The 12,691-nt window shown below is 38.7% G+C and overlaps 2 protein-coding genes across 5 annotated transcripts; both read left to right on the forward strand.

Moving 5' to 3' along the window:
• Positions 309-6,002, forward strand: LOC18768525 (TMV resistance protein N). Of its 2 annotated transcripts, none has more exons than XM_020570038.1 (4): positions 309-1,595; positions 2,703-3,810; positions 3,895-4,179; positions 4,297-6,002. In XM_020570038.1, the coding sequence occupies exons 1-4, from the start codon at positions 1,126-1,128 to the stop codon at positions 5,746-5,748; spliced, it is 3,315 nt and encodes a 1,104-aa protein (XP_020425627.1). In that variant the 5' UTR covers positions 309-1,125; the 3' UTR covers positions 5,749-6,002. The 2 variants fall into 2 exon arrangements, with proteins under 2 accessions (XP_020425627.1, XP_020425628.1); XM_020570039.1 differs by lacking the exon at positions 309-1,595 and adding an exon at positions 1,613-2,246.
• On the forward strand, positions 5,806-8,878 carry LOC18767020 (long chain acyl-CoA synthetase 2). 3 transcript variants are annotated; one of them, XR_002272853.1, is made up of 6 exons: positions 5,806-6,971; positions 7,157-7,296; positions 7,473-7,655; positions 7,743-7,862; positions 8,199-8,380; positions 8,540-8,878. XR_002272853.1 is itself a non-coding variant. In XM_007200387.2 (6 exons), the coding sequence occupies exons 2-6, from the start codon at positions 6,779-6,781 to the stop codon at positions 8,217-8,219; spliced, it is 657 nt and encodes a 218-aa protein (XP_007200449.2). In that variant the 5' UTR covers positions 5,806-6,610; positions 6,726-6,778; the 3' UTR covers positions 8,220-8,546. The 3 variants fall into 3 exon arrangements, 2 of the variants coding, with proteins under 2 accessions (XP_007200449.2, XP_020425630.1); XM_007200387.2 differs by having other exon boundaries at positions 5,806-6,610; positions 6,726-6,971; positions 8,199-8,546; XM_020570041.1 differs by having other exon boundaries at positions 5,806-6,545; positions 6,726-6,971; positions 8,199-8,546.

Raw genomic sequence — 12,691 nt, forward strand, 5'->3', positions numbered from 1 at the left:
TGATCCTGTCTTTGTTTGGTCGAAAGGATTTACTCACAGTTCATCAGAAAAGAAAAATTATTATATAGGATGAACCTGTGTCGTTTTGGACATTTCCACTACCCAGCTAGTAAACTATTGCTCCAATAATTGAACTGGAAAAGATGTTTGAAGTTTCAACGGAATCACACTGGCCTTTCCTTTTTCTTTGTTTCTTTATTCCCATCATTGTCTTCCCTTCTTTAACTTCGCAGTGTTCTCACTAAAGAGGTTTTTTTTAAAATTTTTTAATTTTTTTTTTATCAAATAGAAACTTCATTAGATAAACTTCAACGGAACAATTAAAGATATCAACAAAACATTTAAAATACCAATCCTAAGAGGGCAACAAACTAACTTGCTAAAAGCAAAACTAACGCGGACAAAAACCGCACTAAAACTATTAGCCCACATTGCCACAATTAGTCATAAGCCCAAACAAAGCCAACAAAGCCAACATAACCAAAACCCTAAATCAACCCATGAGCCTAAACAAACCCTACCACCACCACCTGAAGAAGAGCCGTTGCGGTCACACCCATCACCGCATCTGTAACAGATTTGGGAAAAATATGATTTTCAGTTATCTGAGCGAACAAATAAATAAAAACAATAACTTTGGCAAAGAACAATTGAGTGATTTGCAGCAACCTCCGTCAAAGATGATGTAAAATCAAATTTAAAGAACATGAGTGACATTAGGGAGCTGGTTTTGGGAGTAGGATTTGATTGAGAACATAGACTAAGGAATGATGGGAACTTCAATTTTAACCATAACTTAGAAAAACCACCTCCCCCTCTGTGGAATTTTCCTTTATTCCTCGCAGCTACCCTCGCTCATAAAAACACACCAAACTAATCAATTATTGCTCCAATAATTCGACTGAAAAGACGTTTGAAGTTCCAACGTAAGCACACTGTCCTTTCCTTTTTTCCTTGCATTCTTTCTTCCTTTCTTCGCAGTGTTCTTCTCACTAAGGAGGTTGAAGTTTCAGCAAACTTTCTCGCAGCTTCCCTCGCTCATAAGATGCTTTTCTTATTAAAATAAAAGAAACCAAGAGGCCATTACCTTCCCAGCTCTTTGATCAGCCTGTTTCGTTCTCATGTATGCAATCAAATAACCTGCATTCAATGACGTACGATGTGTTTCTGAGTTTCAGAGGCGAGGACACGCGGTTCAACTTTACTGATCATCTGCACAGCAATTTGACTCGGAAGGGAATTAGAACCTTCATAGATGATGGTCTTAAGAGAGGGGAAGAAATATCACCGGCGCTTCTCAGAGCAATCAAAGAGTCGAAGAGTTCTGTCATCATATTCTCCGAAAACTATGCGTCTTCAAAATGGTGTTTGGATGAACTCGTCAAGATTCTTGAAAGTAAAGAATCAAGAGAACAAATAGTTTGGCCTATTTTTTACAAGGTGAATCCGTCGGATGTACGGAATCAAAAGGGAAGTTTCGGTCAGGCATTTGCTGACTATGAATGTGAGTTCAAAGATGACATGGAGAAGGTGCAAAGATGGAGGAGAGCTCTTACGAAAGCGGCCAATCTGTCCGGGTGGTGTTTCTCCAACGGGTATATATTTTCAACCACACACCATAGCTGCTTGCTGAACTTGTTTATTCTTTATCTTTTAATAGAAATTGCAACTGTTAGTGTGTATACTAGATGCTTAGGATTGGATTTGATTGGATAATTCAAAATCGGGCGTTGGGCCTCAAGAGGAAAACCATATTTAGTACCACTATTTATTGAGAAAAGGGGTGAGACTTTACAATATTTTGACGTGGGACTCCGTACGTATGAGGTAGCCACACGTGTTCATGAATTGTCGAATCCTTGGATTAGGGCAAAAATGTCCTTTTTTGGGCCATATATCCACGCTGGCATGGTCGCCGGCTGTTTCACTGAACACGGTGCCGAGAGATGCTGGACTCCTTTGTCCCGTAATGTAGGGCTATGGCATCAACAAAACTTATCCCTTTCAAAAGGGATAAATTCCCTTTATGACAAATGGATCTTCTGTTATCAACTTGGACAAAATTTAGAAGTTGACCTTCATTTCTTACTTCAATGTTGAAATAAGCTCTTCATCTCTTAAAGTAGCTCTCCCCTCCCCTCCTCTCCCCAGCTCCACCGCGCTAGGGTAGGTGGGGGAGGTGGCGGATGGCTTGGAAGAGTGGGGAATAGGGGAAGCAGTTGATGCGTTGAGGGAGGAAGCGCTAAGTAAGTTAATACGACTGACCACTTGTTTGTACCCACTCTGTTATGTCATCTCATATATGCATACCGTCCAATTTTTTAGGTTATCATTCAATGATCACTCTTGAAAAAACAAATTAGTGAAATTAGACAACACTTAGTAATCCATCTTTAATCAGACAAATAGACGAACACAATATTTCCTATAAACAATGAAAATGTTAGTAATAATAATTAAATGGTTAAACAATTTTCGATTTGTCTACTTTTTGTTCTTTTCTTTTTTTTGATAGAGATGTTCCTTGAATTACAACCTGAAAAATAAATATTTTGGATCATTATATGACATTGTGGAGTGTGTCAAATGAGTGTTTAGCACCTTATTAACTTACTTACTGATTAGTGATTGAGCACTCATATATATATTTATCTTACAAAATGCTATTTCGTCATTAACTTTCACATTTGTTAACCTTGCAGGCATGAAGCAAAATTTATCCACAACATTGTTGAAGAGATTTCAATACAAGTATTAAACCATAATTATTTGAATGTAGCGAAATACCCAGTTGGAATAGAGTCTCGTGTACACGAGATAAGTAAGCTTTTGGGTGTTGGGGGAAACGATGTTCGCATGGTAGGGATATGGGGAACTGGTGGAATAGGTAAGACAACAATTGCTAAAGCTGTTTATAATTCCACTGCCCATATGTTTGAAGGTAGCTGTTTTCTAGAAGATGTTAGAGAAAGATCAATGCCATATGGAGGCTTAGTCGAACTACAAAATATTATTCTTTCTGAGATTCTAGGGGTAAAAGAAGTAAAGGTGACCAATGTTGACAAAGGAGTCAATGTGATAAAGAAAATGTTGAATGGTAGGAAGCTTCTCTTAGTTCTTGATGATGTGAATCAATTGGACCAATTAAACAAATTAGTTGGAAGATCTGATTGGTTTGGTACAGGCAGCAGAATTGTACTAACGACAAGAGATAAGCATTTGCTAATTGCACATCAAGTCAATCTAATGTATGAGGTTGAGAAGTTAGACCATTATGAATCTTTGAAGCTTTTCACCAGCTGGAATTCATTTTCAAGAAATGGACACTTAGATGGTGATTATGTGAAACTTGCAAACCAGGTAGTAGACTATGCTCAAGGTCTTCCATTAGCTCTTATGGTTTTAGGTTCACATCTATGTGGTAGAAGTATTGATCAATGGAAATGTGCATTAGATGGTTACAGAAGAGTGCCTAACCAGGAGATTCAAGACATTCTCAAAATAAGTTATAGTGCACTAGACGATGCGGTGAAGGAAGTTTTCCTTGACATTGCATGTTTCTTTAAAGGTGTAGGCAAGGACTATGTGATTGAAATACTAGAAGGTTGTGACCTAAACCCTAAGTATGATCTTGAAGTACTCGTGGAAAAGGCTCTTATAAATATTACGGAAGAAGGCAGGATTTGGATGCATGACTTGATAGAAGAAATGGGTAAAGAAGTAGTTCGCCAAGAGTCGCCAACTGAGCCTGGAAAGCGTAGTAGGTTGTGGTTTCACGAGGATGTTGACCATGTTTTAACTGAAAATACAGTAAGTAGAATATAATTTGAAACACTTGTATAATTATTTCACAAAAAATTATCCTTTTCTAATACTATTGCTTTTTCATACTAGGGAACAGATAAGATCAAAGGTATCATGGTGAAGTTGCCTGCTGGCCTTGAGTCAGATGAGATATGCTTGAATGCTAAAAGCTTCTCAAAGATGAAAAATCTTCGAATTCTTTTAAATCGTAATGCACGCTTATCTGGAGAAGTTGATTATCTTCCCAATGAGTTGCGGCTCCTCAGGTGGCCTGAATATCCATTACAATCTTTGCCAGCAAATTTTAATCCAAAGAAACTTGTTGGTCTTACTATGCCTCGTAGCCGCATTTTACAACTGGATTTGGAATTGAAGGTATTTAAAATTACAGCTTTTTTCAAGAGTTTATTTTTATTTTTCAGCATATTGGGAGTTTATTAAGAGCTTATGATGCGATCCTCTCTCTCTTTTTCTCTCTGTTTTGTGGGGCAGAGTTTGAAATTTATAAATGTGGAGAACAGCAAATTCCTGACAAAAACGCCTAACTTCTCTGGAGTCCCAAATTTAGAGAAGTTGAATCTAAACTATTGTACAAGTTTAGTTGAGCTTCATCCTTCTGTTGGATTCCTTCATAAGCTTGTTAAGTTGAGTCTTACCGGATGCCGTAGTCTTACTCTGTTTCCAAGAATTGTCAACTTGAAATCTCTGCTGAAGTTGAATCTTGAAGGCTGCATAAGTCTTGAGAATTTCCCTGAAATTATGGGAAAGATGGAATCTTTGACATACCTGGATCTATCGAAGACTTCCATCAAAGAATTGCCTTCATCATCAATTCGACATTTTACTAGTCTCAAGACGTTGTATCTAACCGGATGTGAAAAGCTTACAAATCTTCCATGCAGCATTTATGAATTGCAGCATCTAGTGGAAATTTCTTTGAGTAAATGCTCAAAATTGGTTACATTTCCTAAAATGGTGAAGTCTGAAGATTCAAGGACTGCAGAATCACTTGTGACTCTTCACAGAGGCAATTTAGTGTTTCCCAAGCTATCTAAATTCAATGTGGGGGGATCTAATCTTTCAGAAATTACCAATTTTCTTTTGACTCTTGATTGCTTGGCCACATTAACAAGACTTGATCTATCAGGGAGCAATTTCATTAGTCTTCCCGCATGCATTATTAACTTTGTCAACTTGCATGAACTTCGGTTGGTTGGTTGCAAGAGACTTAGAGAAATTCCGGATCTTCCACAAGAAATGGAAGTTTTAGATGTGAGTGATTGTGTATCATTGGAAAGAGTTTCAAATTTGTCCAACATTTTGGAACGTAAAGAGTCTCAAATGATCTCTGAAATGAACTTGACTAAATGTTGGAGACTGCGTAACAATCTGGTTCGCTTTGCAAAGAAGAAAAATATGTTCATAAATCAGGTCAATCTCTTCTCTCTCTTTCTCTCGTCTCAGCAATCTTATGTCGAGGTTGTATTTCCAGGAAGTGGAATTCCAAAGTGGTTCAGTTGTTGTCAGGATTTGAAGGATCTTCGCGAATGTGCATTCTCCATTAAAATCCCTCAAAACTTCAAATTTGAGAACAAAGGATTGGCTGTCTGTGCTTTTCTTCAAAAAACCAAAAATAGGTTCCATTTTGATACTAAGCCCAAACTTAACATCAGGGATTTTTCTGTTGATATTTACTTAGATGAACGACGCACTGATAATACACATTCTACAGGGAAAGAGTCAACTGTAGTATGGCTGTGGTATATTCCATTCTTTGTAATATTGTCGGTCAGGGAATCCTTGTGGGAGTACGAATGCATGAAAGGAAGAGCGAAAAGCTCATGGGTGATGCCACCTTATTTGCCTACACTTCGAGTTCATTTTGTACGCATTAGCAAAGCTGTGAAAAGCTGCGGAGTCCACCTAGTAATGCCACCAGGATGAAGACGTCAGTATGGAGGCATGGGTGCGTCCTTGAAGATACCAGCATACCAACTGATCAATCCTCCAAAGCGTAAGACCAGTAGCCTTGAAATGTGATTGGGATGCTAAGGATTTGCATCCTTCTTACAAGATGACATTCTCAAGCCTGCGGGTAGAATTCAATGATTATTATTTGTTATTGTTTTTGTGTTAATTCAACATGAGGATTTTGGTTTCCTTTCAATCAAGTTTTGAATGGTGGACATTGTAGAATGTATTGTTGGAATGGTGCAGTTTTGCTCTTATTAAAGATGAGATAAGAGGGAGAAGACTGGTCTGCACCTTATTGTTTCAGAGTAGATGGTGCCCGCTAGGGAATAAAGTTATACCTCCCGAGAAATATTCTTTAAAGCTTCAAGCCTTAACCTGTTACTCTCCCAGCAATTGTGGCATGGAAATCTCTCCCTGAGTCTGTGATCACTTAGAGTTCTGGTGCCTGCTATTCCTGATGGCTAGCATGGTCTTACTTTCCCTTTCATGCCACTGCTCTGCTGGTTTCCTGGATGTCTTTTCTTTCCTGCTGCTTGGTTTGTGGATGATTTGTTACTGTTGCCTTCGGTTCGGGGTTGCTATTATTGCAGTCCCTATTGGTTGCTCTCTCCTTGCTGCGCCACTGTTTTTGGCTGGTTGCTTTTCACAGTTCCTCGCTTTTGACCTGCTTTGCTGGTTAGTGCTGCCTTGCTGCTTTGTTAAGGTGTGTTGCTGGCTGTAGACTTTGCTCTTCCTGCGGCTGCATTTTGTTCTTGATAGCAGAACAGGTTGCTGTTTGGCTCTGCCTTGTTTTCTCCTTGGTGTTGCTGCATTAGTTCTCCGGTCATTGTTGGTTAGTGCTTTGCGTGCTGCCTAATGTTGGGGAGAAGATTTTCTAGTCAGTAGTTTATAAACTTTTCCTTAAAAAAAGAACTTTCCATCAGCTTCTTAAGCTCTTTGACATGTAGGCCTCACTGAAAGCTGTGGTGGATGTCTTACGTCTATTGGCAATGTTTTTCCTATGATGGGAACTGGGGGTGTCCCCATGACAACTATTGAAACAAGGCTTGAGTCAGTGCCAGAAATGGGATACGATGCACTTTCCAGAGTGCCACGTGGAGAGATTTGCCTGAGAGGAAAATCCTTGTTTTCTGGTTACCACAAGCGACAAGATCTGACAGAGGAAGTCCTTATTGATGGGTGGTTTCATACTGGTAAAAATTCTTACAATAGTTAGCCGTACAGTTGAATGAAATAATTTACTTACAATAGTTAGCCATACAGAGGAAGTCCTTATTTTGGCTTGTCAAGATGTCACCACTGTGCATGTTAGAATGTTTCGTTGATGGTTAATTGTTGCATTAAAAGATGGTATTTCTTGACTTTGAGTGGATTGCAGGTGACATTGGAGAATTGCAGCCTAATGGAGCAATGACAATTATAGATAGGAAAAAGAATATATTTAAACTGTCTCAAGGTGAATATGTTGCTGTGGAAAACATTGAAAGCAAATACCTGCAATGCCCTCTTATCACATCGGTACGTTGCTTGTTACTACATCCAATACAAGTAGAACTATTTCCATACATTAGGACTCGCCTCTGTTTTCCTCCATTGACGAGTTTGTATTTTTGGTTTAATTTGTGAAAATTTCCTTTTGGTTGTTTTCCTGTTTTCTAAAGTTGTGGATATCTGAACTTTCCTCTGGTTTGCAGATTTGGGTTTATGGGAACAGCTTTGAGTCGTTTCTTGTTGCTGTGGTAGTCCCTGACAGAAAGGCATTGGAGGATTGGGCAGCAAAGCATCATTTGACCGATGATTTTAAATCATTATGTCAAAACCTGAAGGCAAGAAAGTACATTTTGGATGAGCTCAGTAGTGTTGGTCAGGAGCAGCAAGTATGTAGATAATTGTCTCAACTCCCTGTTTCTAATTCGATGCTTTGTTAATGTCTACTCAATCTGACTTGGGTGACCTTCCTCCAGCTTCGAGGTTTTGAGCTGTTAAAAGCAGTTCACTTGGAACCAAAACCCTTTGACATGGAGAGGGATCTTATAACTCCAACATTCAAACTGAAGAGACCACACCTACTTAAATATTACAAGGTATGCCTTCTGCTCTCTCTTTCTATATATTGTCTTCAATCTCCTCACTGTAACTGTGCGACTTCCTTTTCAAGCACCTGGTAGGCCTTCAGTTTGCCACTCACTTAATATCCTTTCCCCACCCTTGCGGCTGTGACCTTGGATTATTTCTTAAAAGAAATGAATTTCTATTGCTAATGATCAAGTGCTATGCCATAAACGGGTCTCCCTCATTCTCTCTCTCTCTCTCTCTCTCTATATATATATATATATATATCTCTCTCTCTCTCTCAAATAGTAAAAGCTGACCTCGTCAAGTGAATGTTAAGTTTACATTTTTTGGAATATCATCTGCAGGACCGTATTACTGTACAGTGAAGCAAGGGCATGACAGCAATGTCGAAAGCCGGAAGCTACTGGAGAAAACCTTTTTACCACAATTTCCCAAAGTTGTGATTGCTGATACTGGGCAGGCGCTACCCACAAAGACTCTGGATTCGGATCCTAAGGAATCCAAGTGACGCAAACAACCTATAAATGTCAGATATCATATTTGACAAGAAATGCTATATTCATTCACTCTTTCAGTATGAATGCCAGATATCATATTTAACAAGAAATGATTTGCTTCCCAAACCATTTGTATGGAAGTTAAAGACGATAAAGAATTAATGGCTACTTTACTTCTGATCTCTCAGGTACCAATTGCTTGTATCTACATTACTATTGTTGAGATTTCCATCAGAACTTGCACACACAATGCATCAGCTCACACAAAACCAGATGAATCGAAGAAAACAGAAAAATGCAGAGAAAGAATGGCAACTTAGTAATGCTCAAAGGTTCGTTGCTATGCACAAGACATGGCAGTGCATAGTACTCTCATTTCTAACGGAACCATTCCTTTCTACAATGCTGAGAATGTGATCTCAGCCTTACAATTGATCCAGCAATGTAAGCTGGACACTTGTCTTAAATCTGAGTCCTGTAAGATTCATCCAACCGAAATATTACATCTATAAAATCTGCGGTTAATGTGTTTGGCCTTTTGATGGAAAACTGGATTCCTTGTCATTCCAATGGCAGAGGTGTTATCTACAATTAATGGAGTTGCCTCTGTCTGCAATTCTCCAAAGTCTTCAAGCACAAACCTCAACCATATAGCTTGAGTAGTAGCTTCACTTGCACTAACATATTCAGCTTCAGCTGTGGAGAGAGCAACACTGTGTTACTTGACAGATGCCCAAGAGAACACTCCACTTCCAAATGAGAAAGCATATCCAGAAGTGCTCTTCATGTCATCTTGACTCCCACTCCAGTCACTGTCACAGTATCTAATTAATACAGCTTCTTTTCCCTTTTGGTATTCAATACCATAATCAATTGTGCCTTGGATATACCTCAACACCCTCCTAGTTGTTCCATAGTTTCTTTGTAGGACAATGCATGAATCTAGCTAATAAGCTAGCTAAAAATAGTATGTCAGGCCTTGTAGCTGTCAAGTACAACAAACTACCCACAATATGTCTGTATTCATTCTCATCTGCAGGATCACTTCCATCATCCTTGCACAATTTCTCACTTGCCAAAAGAGGAGTACTTGCAGGTTTACATTGTTTCAAACCAAACTTGCTCAACAAAGTCAATGCATACTTCTTTTGGCTTATGAAAATACTCTATTAAGTTTGAATTACAGCCATACCAAGAAAATGATACAAAAGACCTAAGTCAGTCATTTCATACCTTCTCATCATTTCAGACTTGAACTCTGCCATCAACTCTCCACTGCTTCCTGTATACATTATGTCATCAACATAAATCGACACAATGAGTGTGCCAGAGTTTTCTTTGGTCTTGCAATAAAGGGTTGCTTCACTAGTGCTTCTTACATATCCACAATCAATGAGATAGGAGTTAATTTCCTCATACCATGCCCTTGGTGCTTGTTTTAGACCATATAGGGCCTTTTTTAGTTTATACACTTTGTCTTCAGAATGCTCAATCACAAACCCATCTGGGTGGTCAACATACACTTCTTCCTTAAGAACTCTATTCAGAAAAGCATACTTGACATCCAATTGGTACAGCTTCCATCCTTTTTGAGCTGCCAATGCAATAAGAGTCCTAATGGTGTCTAATATGGCTACATGAGCAAAAGTTTCATTAAAGTCAATACCAGGCTTTTGTGCATAGCCCTTGACAACCAACCTAGCTTTGTGCTTCTGTATTGAACCATCAAGGTTCAACTTGGTTTTATAAACCCATTTAACACCCATTACTGGCTTTTCCATTGGTCTGTTAACCAATTCCCATGTTTCATTCTTATCAATCGTCTCCATTTCAACCTCCATTGCTTTCTTCCAAGCAGTATCCTTTGAGGCTTCTTCATAATTCTCTAGTTCAATAATACTCATGTTACATCTTGCATAAATCTTAGCAATATCTTTGAGTCTCACAGGAATTTACACTATGTGTGCCATTCTTGGTTCAGATTTAGAAGGACTTGAGCTCTCAAACTAAGTTTCTTGTGTAGTTGAGTCTGAAAGTCCACTCTCCATATCAATGTCTCTTGTACCATCTTCAAGACTCATGGGAATTGAGATATGCTGCACATTCTGGTTTTCCCAATCCCACAGAGAATCTTCATCAAAGATTACACTCCTAGAAACAACAATTTTGTTGGTTTGCAAGTTGTAAACCATATACCCCTTCTCACACTTACCATAACCAACAAAGATACATTTAGTTGCCGAGTCATCCAATTTTGACCTCAATTGACTAGGTACATGACAGTAGAAAACAAAACCAAATACCCTCAGATGTTTAATTCCAGGCTTTCTCCCACTAAATGATTCAAATGGAGTTGAATCATTTAAAGCTCTAGTTGGACATCGATTTTGAATGTAAACAGCTGTGTTCACTGCCTCTCCCCAAAACTTATAAGGCAACTTCTTCTCATGCATCATTGCTTTACTCATTTCCACTATAGTTCTATTTTTTCTCTCAACTACCTCATTTTGTTGAGGTGAGTAGTAGGCTACAATTAACTGTCTTTCCATTCCAACATCCTCACAAAATTTCATAAATTCAGTTGAGGTGTACTCCCCACCTCTGTCACTTCTAAGCTTCTTAATCTTATAGTCACTTTTTAGTTCTACCATAGCTTTGAATTTCTTGAAGATAGTAAATACCTCAGACTTGAATTGCATGAAATATACCCAGCACATTCTGGTGCAGTCATCAATAAAGGTTAACAAGTACTTGTTACCTCCAATGGTAGTGGACTGCATTGTCCACACACATCTGAGTGTATGAGTTCGAGTGGCATGCTTGCTCTCCAAGCTTTTTCTATGCCAAATGCCTCTCTATGTGATTTTCCCACTGCACAGCCTTGACACACCTTCTCTAAAACACCAATTTCTGGCAATCCATACACCAATTCTTTTTGTTGTAACAGTCTTAAGTTGGGAAGATTTAGATGACCATATCTTCTGGCCAACATCATGTAGTCTCCTTAACTGTTGCCTTCATAGCCACTGCATTCATATATTTGAGGGAAAGAGGAAAACACATATTTCTTGTCATTGAAACTTTAGTAACTAGATGTTTGAGAGACTGGTCATCATATATCTCCACTGTAGAATCACCAAAAAGCAAGCAATATCCATGCTCGATCATCTGTCCAACACTAAGTAGATTCTCATCCAATCTTGGCACAAGCATGACTTTTTTTATGTGCCTTGGTCCAGATTTTGTATCAATGACCAAGGTGCCTTTACCAGTGACTTGAACCAAATCTCCAGTTCCCATCTTCACTTTTGCAGTAACATTTGTATCTATATCAATGAAAAGAGATTCATGGGAGATCATGTGGTTGCTACAAGCACTGTCCATATACCATACACTGCTGTTCTTGAGCACAGAAATAGCATGACACGCATAGAACATTGTTCCTTCTTCCTCCGTGTATTTTGCATAATGTGTTGCCTGAGCTGCCTTGCCACTACAGTCTTTTGCCAAGTGACCAGACTTTTCACACTTATAGCATTTAGGTTTGCCTTTGAACCAACAAATACCATAATGCAATTTATCACAAATTTTGCAGGGACCTTTTGTTCCTTCATTCTAGTTGTCCTTTTTATAAGAGTTTCCAGATTTCCCTTCCATTTCTTCTTATTTTGTGACTTCCAATTCTTCTTGGACTTGGAACCACCATCTTGTGTAGCATTTGATTGCTCTTTGGAAGTCACACTTAGGCTAGAAAAAGCCTTCTTTATGAGTTTCTCATTGTGCCTTTGCAGTCGTTGCTCATGAGATTTCAAAGAGCCAATAACCTCTTGAACTCTTATAGTTTTAGTATCTTTAGTTTCCTCTATCACCTTTGCAATAGAATCATAATCCCTAGACAAACTAATCAGAAGTTTCTGCACAATTTTCTGATAAAAAATATCCTCTCCATAAGACTTCATTTGATTTACAAGCTCAAGCAATTTTGTAATATACCCAGATAAAGACTCATCATCTTGCATACACGTATCTTCAAAATCCCTTCTAAGTGCTTGCAATTTTACAAATCGTACCTTCTTATCTCCTCAAAACTCCTGTTGCAAAACCTCCTAAGCAGCCTTGGTAGTTTCTTGTAGTGAGATTCTGGGAAAAATGTCATCGGAGACTGCATTCTGAATCAGCCCCAATGCGTTAGCATCCTTTGCAATATTTTCCTCCAGTGTGAGCTTCTGAGCTGCACTCAAAACACCATTATCTTCTTTCTTCACAGGACTTTCAAACCCTTGTTCCACCATATCCCAGAGTTCGTGCGATTTGAAAATCGTACACATCTTGATTCTCCA

The sequence above is a fragment of the Prunus persica genome, chromosome G8 (assembly GCF_000346465.2).
Source record: "Prunus persica cultivar Lovell chromosome G8, Prunus_persica_NCBIv2, whole genome shotgun sequence".
NCBI lineage: Eukaryota > Viridiplantae > Streptophyta > Magnoliopsida > Rosales > Rosaceae > Prunus > Prunus persica.